General features: G+C 32.3%; 1 protein-coding gene across 2 annotated transcripts in view; it reads left to right on the top strand.

Annotated features, from left to right (window-relative positions):
• The first annotated feature begins 4,681 nt into the window (after positions 1 to 4,681).
• PolD2 (DNA polymerase delta subunit 2) overlaps positions 4,682 to 13,070 on the top strand; it is a 43,455-nt gene continuing 35,066 nt past the window's right edge. The window contains exons 1-3 of one of the 2 annotated variants that reach the window (XM_069845432.1): positions 4,682 to 5,096; positions 5,526 to 5,653; positions 8,440 to 8,681. In XM_069845432.1, the coding sequence (XP_069701533.1) occupies positions 4,865 to 5,096; positions 5,526 to 5,653; positions 8,440 to 8,681 (602 nt within the window). In that variant the 5' untranslated portion in view covers positions 4,682 to 4,864. The remainder of the gene's footprint in view (positions 5,097 to 5,525; positions 5,654 to 8,439; positions 8,682 to 13,070) is intronic. The other variant, XM_069845431.1, reaches the window with a different exon arrangement.

Here is a 13,070-nt window from a genome sequence, read left to right as displayed (position 1 = left end):
CTGGCACCCAAGTTCATTGATCTAGGCTGGCACCTAGTGGCCAAGAAAATAGACTTCCCTTCACCTTGAATGACGTCATTAGCGGGAAATTTCAATACCCGCGAAGGCCGCGAATTCAAAAGAACCAATATTTAGCCACTGGCGACAGTTTTGATTTGGTGAAATAAAGGACGCTAATTTGTATATCACATGATCGTAATTCTATTGGATTTTCATTAGTTAATATGTATTAATACTATGCAAAACATATTAAAATATGCTAATTGTATGCTGTCATTACGTTAATATAAGCAAACTAATGTTAAAATATGCCAATATTCTGAAATAAAACTCCCTCATCCAAAACAAATTTCTGAAATGTCCACTCAAATTTCACTCACATATTTATGACAAATATAGCCTATGCAATTGCGTTAACTTCCAATCTTTGGTAAGTGTTGACTTACAAAGTTAATTTTGTGAAAAGAAATATTATTGTAGTAATTTCACTTAGTTAATTGTGTAAATATATGTTATTGTAGAGATTTCACCAAGTTAATTTTGTAAATAAATGTTACTGTAGTAATTTCTCCATAATTCTCCAGATTAACTGTACCACAGGTAGATAGATTTTTTAACGTTTATATACAAATGGTATGGAAAACAAATTAAAATATGCTTATTTTATATTATAGTATGCAAAACATTGTTCGAATATGTCAATATAATGAAATAAAATTCACTCGTCCAAAACAAAAATTCTTGAAATGTCTACTCAATAAATTTCACTTACGACATTTACATACAGATATGTAATTGCATGAATTTCTATCTCTGGTAATTATTTATGTAAGTAAATTTTTTAAATAAATGTTGTTACAGTGATTTAACCGTAGTAATTATTATTGATTTCATGTTAATTTATGGTATGTTCTCCAGAAGAACTACACTCTCTTTACTATTTGCAACATAACCTGCGAGCGGTCTAGGATAATTACTAGAGAAATAGTTTCCTAGTATTGCGTCTTGGACCTGTCGAGTGTTATATTGGTAAGCAGTGGGAGGGAGGGCTACAACAGTGCATTAGAATATACAGGTAAGTATGAAACGATTTTTATGTCGAATGTATTGCTACATAGGTCTACACGATAGCTGTTGTATTTATGGGAGCTAACTAAACCACGTGTACATCACAATATACATCTCACAGAAGCCAGTGAAGTCATAGAAAATTGAGCCTTAGGGTAATTCCATTTGTGACAGACACGACAAATGACTCTCTACAAAAATATAAAGATTTATTTCTACTTCAACATAACATTAGCAGACTTTTAAACTATATCAGATACAAAGTGCATGTACACAGCTACACTTTCATGTAAGAAGCAAGTATCAATCTCTATTTATTACAGATATCAAAGTACAAGTAATGTTGTGACAGACACGACAGAAAAAGGAACACAAATTAAAGGGAAGTCCAACAATGTACTATATCTTCCAATATTAGCAACTTCTTTTGTTAGTACTATAATCATAGAAAGGTAGAATATCCTTCCTTAATATGCTACAGATAGTTTTTCATTTGAAACATTTATGAAGTATATATTAAGCCCTATTCTCGTGACAGACACGACATACAAACTGTGACAGACACTACATATTCCAAATATGATTTACAAAATTACATGCATTTGCAAATTAAAGAACATCATTATCAAACTAGATATGTTGAAAATTTAGTTTAAGCCTATTATCAAATTGTGGCTCTGGTAGAATTTTTATAACCTGGTCTTTGTCAATATCAGCCTCATCACCAATAGCAGGCGAAAAGAATTTCTTGGACTTCCTCTCATGCCGAAGGAATTTTACATGAAGTGTATCATCCTTGTCATATGTCTTCACTTCGAAACATCTTCAATTCACAGTGCTGCCAGCATATGATTTATGCAAAAATACGGCCAATTATCTTTGATTTCATAAAATATAGACATTAAAGTCTCTGGTATAGCATTCAAGAATTGTCTAGAACCACTTTGAGAAAATGGCAATTTGGTTGACATAATTATGGAATTACCCCTTATTGAGTGTAGCTTTTCTGGAGAATTACTAATATTATTTGCAGTTTACTGTAGTAGTTTAACGATACTGTGGAATGTGGAAAAAATAAAAAGGACTGAGGCGAGGTTCGTTAAGGTTAATATAAGAAAGTAAGCCTACTTTGTTCAATCACTCTTACCAGTTTATTTTAATCCTACCAAATGAAAATTACATATTTAATTTAAGTTAAATATTTTTTAAATTCCGCAAATATTTTCAACTAATATGTCTGATTTCACTGTAACATTTTTTCTAGACCACTTACGCTAAACTAGTGCTGAGGTAGTTCCCCTTTGTACTCCGCTTGTACACCTTGCATAGCCCTATACTAATATATGATGGGTTAGGTTAGTTTAAGCTTTTATTATTCCTTTCATATACGATTAACTGTATCTCCACAAACATACTCCCTCATAAATTCAATGATGCTTCCAAAATCACCTCAGCGCTAGTTTCATCTCAGCTAACACAACTTAATTTATAGATTCAGGGCCAACCCAGCGCGAAAAGTCTTTTCTCTCCACTGAATGTATCCATTTCTTATCCCTTCATTATTTTGAATTTGACACCAACGGATTTCACGATCATAATCACATTCACCAACAATTTCATTAAAAACAGTTGGAGTACTGGCATTTCGTAGTGAGAAATCACTCCATTCTCCAATCGCCGAATCGCCACCACTCACTAGATGACTGCACCAGTGATCAGCTGTTGCAAGACAGCTCGTCGTAATCACAGGCAGTTGAAAATCGCTTCAAATCACTGGATCACTACTTTAAATCACCGTGATTGAAAATAACTATCACTGCTTCACCGGTGAGTGAAAAATCACGTTTTACCCCATCACTACTGTCTACAACGTTGCTTACGAGATTATACAAGCTGGCGCATAGAGCTTGAAAAACGAGTCTGAAGTGGTTCCCTCGTAATGCCAATTCCGCCGCTCGGAGCGCTGTTCTGCCCTATATATTCATAGCAGAACACTTAAAAGACATTGACATTTGGGACATTTAAAGGACTCACCATTGCTTATTAAATGCTTCGTACAATATTTTATGGACAATAGACGTAATTTGCAAACTTCTACTCCTCAATTATATTACAATAAAAGGCTGTCATTCTTGATATTAAAACATATTACATATAAACTGAGGGACTGTCTGCTCTGTACTTCAGTTTATACACCAAACATTTCCGGAAATAAATTAACTTGACATCTTACATATACGCACTATAGCCTACCCTTTTCACCTAATATTATTAATATTGTTATTAAATAAAATATTGCAACTAATTAAGGTACTGCATTATCTTTAATTTCCTTGAATTCATAATTACGCATTTGCAAGAAGGCCTAACTTTTCCCTCTTTTTTTTTTTTTAAATACTGACGTCACAATAACTGAGAAGTATAATTATTGCGCGATTTTTTCTTGCAGTGGTGAAAACATTTCTATAGGCCTACTGATTAATCTATTGAGCATAGTAATAGTAAACGCTGTAGTATTTTAGTGCGTGTACGCCTACTTAGCTCTTGTAAAACGAAATTTTCACTTTCACTTTCAACGGAACACTCACTTATATTCAGTTCTTGTATCTTGCAGTAAATTATCCATTTGTGATCATCTTTCCAATATAACCTCCCATTGAAACGACCACTTAAAATCATGAGCTAGAATTTATTATTTTAAAAACATTTCCACGCACATACTGTTATAATTGTTATGAACCACAATACAAAAGACAACACTGTGAAATTGGATTAATTTACCACGATCAACATCAATACCGGTAGTATAAAATCACATATAGGCCTAGGCTATGTTATTTCATTGCTTTATGGTATTAATTAGAAGACCAAACTTCAAATAACACTGTAATATGCTTGGCATATTTATAATATTCGTACTCAATCAGTAATGCACAATTAATCGAACTATTTTCACGATGCACAATGCTTTGTAATGGTACCATTCATCATTTCATAGGGCAGAGAGGCGAACCTAGCGGCAGAAATTGTCATGACTCACAGAGACCTACTCTCGATCGTGCTATGCGCCAGCTTGTGTAATCCCGTAAGCAACGGTCTACAAGTAGCATATAGCACAGGCAATCTTGTTAACTGCGCATGCGCAATGCATTGTATCTGGAAATAAGTAAATTTAGGCGGGCCATCGGGTTTTTCGGGAACTGTACAATGCATTCATTGCCTAATAATTTCGATATCGTAAGTACTGAAGAGTGTACGTATAGTTTTATATATAAAAATGTGAATAGATTTTCGGATTTTATTGCACTTTTCACTTTATAATTTTATCCAATGAGTTGATTTCATCTGACTGGTATATTTGTAGCGTCATGAGAAACTAAGCTATACACATGTAGCCGAAGGAGGTAAATTATTATTAAATCCATTTTGAATCTTGTGTACACCACTTTTAACACTTGAATATAATTAATTGATGAACTAGTGGACTTACTCGTGTTATTTAACACGAGTAAGTCCACTAGTTCATCAATTAATTATTATTAAATTGTTTCTTTCATGGTAATGTTGGGTACGACTATTTTACATCTACATTCTTCAATGTTGGTGACAGTGGAAAATTTGGCGCTATAGAAGACAATTTTAATAATGTCAGAATGTGTTGGTTGTGATTACTTTTGTCGGGTTTATTAGTTTGATACCTTATGATACAGAGTGACAGAACTTAGATAAATACATCAGGTGAAGTGATGTGATGTACCTGGAATATTATAAACAGAAGGAAATAGCTATTTGAAACATGATTCCAGAAAGTGTGAAGCTTAGTGCTAGTGTTGGGAAACTCTTATCCACACCATCATCTGAAAATACAACTGAAACAGTGTATTCAAGGGTGGACTGCGAATTCAAAAATCTTTCTGAAAGATTTCGACACGAGAAGAAAGATTTCACGAAACAATATGCTCACATTTATGCAGTGCGTCTAACAAAAATGCGGGAGTTACTGTTGAAAAAAGTGCATAATAAGTGGGGTAAGGTATTTTGTTTTGAAATGTGAAATATGTTTAAACTTTTTTGCCCTTTTTCAGCAGCCACTACTGATGTTCTGATACATTATTTACCCCTTTGTGACTCTCTTTTATCACTGCCAATGTTGCGCTATAATCTTATATGCAAAGTAGGCTATAACAAAAACCTAAACTAATCAAACCTAACCTGTCAAAGAAGCAACAAGTTATACTAAATATGTGTAAAATTGGCCTATGTCTCTCTAGTGGGCGGGACATAAGTAACATTGACCAAGTTTAAGTAAGTAGGCCTTGCAGCAACATGGTACAGTATTGTATTATAAATAAATTAGGTTCTTTGGGTAACCGATTGTTTTTTCCATTTCTTTTATAGAATCAGGTTCTCTGGGTATGTCTCTGTTATTTATAATTGCCTAATTGTCGCATTTTCAGGATCGGATGTTCATGTACGCAAATTATCTGAATTAGAAGAAGAGGCATCCGGAAAATGCGTCATAATTGGTACACTTTTCAAGCATCAAAAATTGAAGCCAAGTGTATTGAAAGAAATCAGTGAAGAGGTTTGTCTTAAATTCTATATCCCATAAAGCATTCTGGTTTGCATCCATAGTTGTGTAATGTATTACTGTAGTATTAAAAATGGTAAACTTATTTACTTACTTACTGAAGAGGTTTGTCTTAAATTCTATATCCCATAAAGCATTCTGGTTTGCATCCATAGTTGTGTAATGTATTAGTAGGCCTATTAAAAAATGGTATTTACTTACTTAGTCGATCCTCTTGTACCTAATTGTGTACAGCAGTGGTTCCCAAACATTTTGAAGGCGCAACCCATTTTTGGACGAGACATTTGTTTGGACCCCTCTCCAATTCGGAAAATACAAATCCATGTAAAATCGAAAACAATAATTTTACTCTAAACCAGTGGATATTACCCAAATCCTAATGTAATGGTTTGTGAAAGACGAGAAATCGAAATATGCTAACCTATTTTCCAATTGTCTTTGGCTTGAACTTAGACTGGAAGTCTTTGCTGCTATATACAGTACGTATATTTAACATTTTGAACAGTAGTTTGGAAGACTGAGATGTTAGCGTAATAACAGCCAGAGTTAAAATTGACTGATTTGTAAGGGAACTTGATTTCCGATCGACATCATTTGACAAAAAGAGATTTGATTTATTCCAGTGTATTAAAGAACTCGTGGAAAATCTACAGTGCCTTTTGCTGCTGAGTCGTCCATTGCATGGCAGCCAGCGATAGCAACTGTTAACTGAGCTCCCAGCACTCCCCTTCATAGGAATGTATAAGAAGTTGATTGTTATGTGATGTGTCTCACTTTTACATTTATGAAACATTAAAAAATGGAATGGTTTTGAAGAAATATAAACAACTGTCTATTTGAGCTTGACACACGAACTCTCAACCTTTCTTTCTAATAATTGTAGTCAAGTACGAAATAATCATTGTATTACGGTTTCTATGCATTATAATTATTAGCAAAAGTCAGCACTTCATTATTATTTGAATTTAACATACAGAAGTAATGATTTATTTGCCTTAAATGTGCATTCAAATATATCGTTTCTAATAGATAATTTCGCACTCTTAAACTACAGATTTCTTTATGCTTTTTCTCCCACGTACGTGTGTGTTGTCAGATTCAAAAAATTCGGATCATAACGAAAAAAATGACATATAACAAGCAGAGATTCATGGAATTTTTCTTTTTCGTGAAAATGTCTCATTTTCATGGAATGACCCTGTAGTTTTACATACTGTTGATTTAATTCTGTTTGTAAATTCTTTTTTATTTATAAAATTTTATTTAGTGCATAGAATAGTCTTACTGTTGCTGAAATTCTGTTATCAATTTCCTCATCCATCCTGCCATTGTGATTGATCACAGAACCTAGATATATGTCACTTGTTCCAGAGTTTGGTCTTCTATTTTAATCTTATAAATTTTTTTTCCTGCTAATGATCATAGTTTTTGTTTTATTGACTTTTATCTAAATGTTTCTTTTCTTCAGTTCTGTATTCCAAGTGCTGAGATTATGTTTCAGATCATTCTCACTTTTTGCTAATAATACCATCAGCAAAGGCTAGTTCTGAAATTTTTGGATTTCATTAGCTAGTTTCCTATATGGAATTGTTTTGTATTCTTTCTGCATCATTTAATAATATCATCCATCAGTATTATAAACAGCAGTAGGCTTAGAATACAATATTGTCTTACACCAGTCCTACTATAAAATTCTTTAGATTTCATGTTACTGGTCCGAATATAATTTAACTTATTTGATTCTTATAGAAACTCTGAATAGCAAAACTTAAATTAACTTCTACTGTATATTTCTGTAATACATTGCACAATTCCTTCCAAGGTCGAAAACTTTTTCAAGATCCATAAAACATAGATGTATTATTTTATTATTTTCAATTGTCTTTTCCATACACTATCTTAAGGTGAAAATCTATCATGTGTACTTCGGTTTGGTCGAAAGCCACATTGAGGTTCATCTAACTGGTGTTCTACTTTTTGTCTCAATCTTTTTTGTAGTATCCTAGCATATACTTTTCCTGGCATGCTTAGAAGAGAAATCTCTCTATGATTTTCACACACTTTATTATCCTTTTTATATATTGGCACAATATTTGATGTTCTCCAGTCCCTTGGAGTTTGTATTTCCATGCTAGTTTAATTACATTGTGCAACAGCTTTAATCCTGGCTTTCCCTCATAGTCTATTTAACCATTTCTGGGGTATTTCCATCATGTCCTGTTGCTTTATCAATCTTTACTCTTTCTACAGCCATTTCTAATTCTGATTCAGTAATTTCTTCCTCCTGCTCAAGGTTGCTTAAAATTTGTTCTTCAGCTATGTACCAGTACTCCATAAATGATCTGAATGAATCAAGCCAACGCCTCTGGCAAAATATTAGAGTCGAATGTATTGCAGCAGCTGTCGTTTCATAGATAGAGTGTGTGAGACAGCATGTGTAGTCAAGGTCATGACACAATACATTTAAGAATGAAATTAATTCACATTGTTTTCATTAATATGTAGTATTACGAGTTTTTGGTTTGCATTTAAAAATTAGAACAAAGAAACAAATTATAGCTAAATTATTTAAAATATGTATTTACATTAAAATATTATAAAAATATGTATTTTTATGTGAAACAAATTTTCATCTACAAATTACCATGTTCATTTATATAAAAATACGTTCCATAGTAATAACAAAAGTTACCTATTAAAAATTTAAGACTGTTTACACCGATATGTAATTTAGTGTAATGTTTTTAGTAATGCTCTTAATAAGTACATTTTTATTTTAGCACCAATTGATACCACAACCATCAAGAACTCATTTTGTTGATGAACATGATCAGCTGATATTAGAAGATGAACTGCAGAGAATTAGACTTATAGGGAACTTGAATGTTCACTTGGTTGTAACTGGGGTTGTGTGTGCTGTGTATGGACATGAGGAAGGTGACGGAAAATTTATTGTTGATGATTTTTGCTGGACAGGTCTGTCTGAACCTGTTGAACGACCTCTACAGTTGAAAGAAGACAGGTAAAATTTCGACATTCTTAGAGATTACTTAAACATTTTTATAAATTGAAATTTTTTATAATATTTGTGTACTGGTCAGCGGATCGCTTGCTAAAAACGAAATTATCATTGATAGGTATCAGTATAGGAAAAACATTGTTTATAAATTTAAATGCAAAATTTATCGAGACGAATATGGTGTCAAAAGTTGTCATCCAACAAGCTGCTTTCTACCCCTAGACACCAGGCTATGCATTTCATGATTCGGTGCTATACCTATTTTGACCTCTTGAAGCTGCCATTCTCTTCTATAAAGGAAACTACCAAAAGTGAATGCACCCAGAATAGAGTTTTATATTGCATTTTGGTGATTTCTCATAAACCATTTCTTTAGTTTTGGTTAAAAGATTAATGAACGTCAAAAACAGCCAATAGGACAATCAAACTCTGAGCATAGCCTGCCAGAGTCTGAGTTCTAATAGACTCTGACATTCCACTAGCTTTCAGGTACCTCATAGGAGACAAAGCTCTAAAATACATTGTCATTAGAATACAGACGTGGACAAATTATTAGCAAAATTGAACATTTTTATTATATATTTTTATAAAATATCATTCTTCGGTAATTTCCTAGAAGACGGGCAAAATCCAACATGGCTGACAAAAACTACCAAAACCGTTCTGCCAACTATGAAGTCCAAATGTCACCAAACATCGCAAAATCAAAGATGAAAAATCAAATATATATTCGTATTTTTAAAGAAGAACAAGCCCTCCAAAAAATGAAAATATATTTCATTTTTCGCCTTTGATTTTTTTTGGCGTTTCGTGGCATTCGAACTTCATAGTTGGTATTACTTTTCTGGTAGTTTTCGTCCGCACTTTATCCCCAAAAATCACAAAAACACAAAACAAAACATAATAATTTATCACCTTATCAAATAAAATTCAATTCTCATTGACGTCTTCGACAACCACTTCACTTCCAATATAAATGACACAGGCTTTAAGGCAATCTAAACTTAAACCATGCAAGCAACAAAGAACTAAACTAACACTTTGTCGTACAGTCAACTTTGCATAAATAAACCACGTCTTTACACTAAATGAAATTCTCTTCGAACACTTATTACACCATAACATCTACAGAAAATTCAGTAAGTAATTTCTTTAAACCACAGAAAAAACAGTTTTCTCCTCAACATTCAACACAATCCTTAATCACCAGCGAAAGAACTAAACCAAAATCGACACAAAATTTAATCAATAATTTCAGAACACTGATTCCTTCCTTTCCCTCTTACTTCAAAATTCCAACCTTGTGCACACAAAATAAATTATTGGCACTGAAAAGTGCCTTTTCGTAAGCATGATGATGCTCATTCGACAAATGCAGACAAATCTACAATGTAACATCACTCACGTCAAACAACCAGGAACAACTGACGTCATTATCCATTCAAAATTAATGAAAATTCTAGAATAAATTACAACTATAACGAATCAAATCGAAAGAAAATCATAAAATGACAAACTTTCAATAGCTTTAGCCATCAGACACAACATAACACCACTCACGTCAAACAACCAAGAACAACTGATAACGTCATTATCCATTCAAAATTAACGAAAATTCTAGAACAAATGACAACTATAACCAATCAAATTAAAAGAAAATCACGGCGACACCTAGTATAAAAAACCTAGTACTAACATGTAAAAGTCACTAAAAGATCACTAACATTTAACTCTGAAATAAAAAAGTTGGTAATACGTACTATATTCAACCAAGTGCCCGTCTTCTATGAAATTACCGATTCTTCAATTTAGACTATAGTTGACATTTTTGTGTATTTCCAAATTATTAGCAAAATTGAAGATTAGTGTTGCATATTTTTCAAAATTTAACTCCTCAATTTGGACTACATTTGATATTTTTGCATATTTACAAATTATTAGCAAAACTGAAGATTTTTATTGTATATTTTTACAAAATTCGATTCTTCAGTTTGGACTACAGCTGACATTTTGGATATTTCCAAATTATTAGCAAAACTGAAGATTTTTGTTTTATATTTTTACAAAATTTGACTCTTCAATGCAGTTGACATTTTTGCTAATTTACAAATTATTAGCAAAATTGAAGATTTTTATTATATATTTTTACAAAACTTGACTCCTCAATTTAAACTACAGTTGACATTTTTGCATATTTCTCTCTACTGTAATGATGGAAATATCCAAAATTGTCAATTGTAGTCTAAATTGAAAAGTCAAATTTTGTAAACAAAATATCATAAAAATCGTCAATTTTGTTAATAATTTGTCCATGTCTGTATAGAGATGTGGTTAAATCATCTACACTTAATCCTTGCTGTCCACTTGTTTCATTTTTGTACCTTATACTGGGTGACGCATTTAAAACAGGCTACCTGAATAACACGGCCATTTGTAGTGATAGAAGACAAATCTTCAGACAAAAGTTGTTTGGCTTGAAGGGGGAAGATATTGTGGTATAGATATTCGTTTGATAGGTGCAGGTGTAGGGGAGATATAGAAATCAACTTTATTATTTTAAATGGATTTATATGATTTATTATTTACCATTTAATAGTGGGTTTGAAGACGCATACAAAAACCGTGTTTTGATAGCCATTGAAGATAGTTGCAAGTTAATTATGAACAATATGTTTGTTAAAGTTAAAGAAAAAATATCAGTCATTTCTGTAACTTACTTGCATCATGTGTTCAAAGTGGTGACCTTGAGCATTGATACTTGTTGCAAAGCGAATCTGAGCGGAAAACATTGAATGTTGAATTTCATCAGAGCTTATTGCTGAGCATGCGTGTGCTATACGGTCTTTCATGTCTTTGGAGTTTGTTGGTACACTGCTTGTTTTAATTTTCCCCACAAATAAAATTCCATTGGTGTTAAGTTTGATGAGCGTGCAGGCCATTTGTGTCTTAATGCACACATATACATAAAGGAAACAGTACTACGAGTTGAATGTTTGTTTACATTTGATTTGTACGGTTCAAACTGTATAATGGGGAACCCAGTAGTTCATCGGTTCATTGAAGTAAACTAAGTTTTCTTAATCTTTGACCTTCAACTATCATCAATGGCCATCGAAACACAGTTGTTGTATGCGTTTTCAAACGCACTATTAAATGATATCAATCCATTTAAAATAATTAAGTTGGCTTCCATATCTTCTCTACACATACACCTACGAAATTGTCTGAAGATTTGTCTTCTATCACTTCAAATGGCCGTGCTATTCAGGTGGCCTGTTTTAAATGCCGCACTTTGTATAGATACACATATATGTGTGTGTTAGTGGAATGGTTGTTGCCATTTATCCACTAATGTCCATTATTATGAGAATATGTTCAGTGTTTGAATAACACAGAAAGATATTCAGATTGAACCGTAAGTAATGTTATTAATTTCAGGAGATTGTTTTTTGAGATATTTCAAACAAAAAGTTACATAATGTAATTTTGCTGGTTTTTGTTTCCTTTTCGAGATAAAAATTGTTGTTTATAAAATATTTCATAATGTGTTTTGGGAAAGCCATTGACATAATTCCCAATATGCTCAGTCAGTTTAAGAGAGTAGTGTATTATGATAATAAATGATTGAAAGAATTTTAGTTTTATCCGAATAAATGTAACTTCTTGTTTTGCAAAAGAATTTTACAATGTTGCACTTGTTCAGATCGAATTTCTACACATTTAAAACTAAAAATTCTTTCAATCCATTTATTATCATAATACCCTGCTCTCCTAAACTGATTGAGCAAATTAGGAATTAGATCAGTGGCTTTCCCAAAACACACTATGAAATGTTTCATATAAAACAATTCTTATCTCGAAAAGAAAGCAAAGACGAGCAAAAATGTATGAAACTATTTTGTTTGAAATATCTCAAAGAATAACCCCCTGATATGACATTACTTACGGTTCATCCTATATATGGAAATACTCAAAGGGAAGTTGTTAAATTGCTACTTGATTGATCACGATATCAAAGGATCTGTTTTTGATTGAATGCTAACTCCCCTCCCCGTGTTTGTGAGAGAGAGTGAAAATATTCATTGTTATTATTAGAGCCCGGATGTTTGGAAAAATTCCTTTTTTACCGGGTGGAAGTAAATCATTATTTGCATAGATATAAAATGTGATTTGGATATAAATCAAAGTTATAGGGCCAATTTTTATTTTGCCTTTTTGAGGTGTTTCTTACTAATAAATGGCTTTTTGTCATTTTAAAGCAATATTTCTTTTTATTTGCAATTTTCTAATTAATTGTAATATAATGTGTATGAAGTATAAATATTTGAAACAATGAATAACTTTACTAAAAATAGTAAATAAAAGTAATTTATTTCGGTGCTTAATCTGCTA

The sequence above is a fragment of the Periplaneta americana genome, chromosome 14, assembly GCF_040183065.1.
Source record: "Periplaneta americana isolate PAMFEO1 chromosome 14, P.americana_PAMFEO1_priV1, whole genome shotgun sequence".
Taxonomy (NCBI): domain Eukaryota; kingdom Metazoa; phylum Arthropoda; class Insecta; order Blattodea; family Blattidae; genus Periplaneta; species Periplaneta americana.
This window is presented reverse-complemented; position numbering and strand designations above follow the sequence as displayed.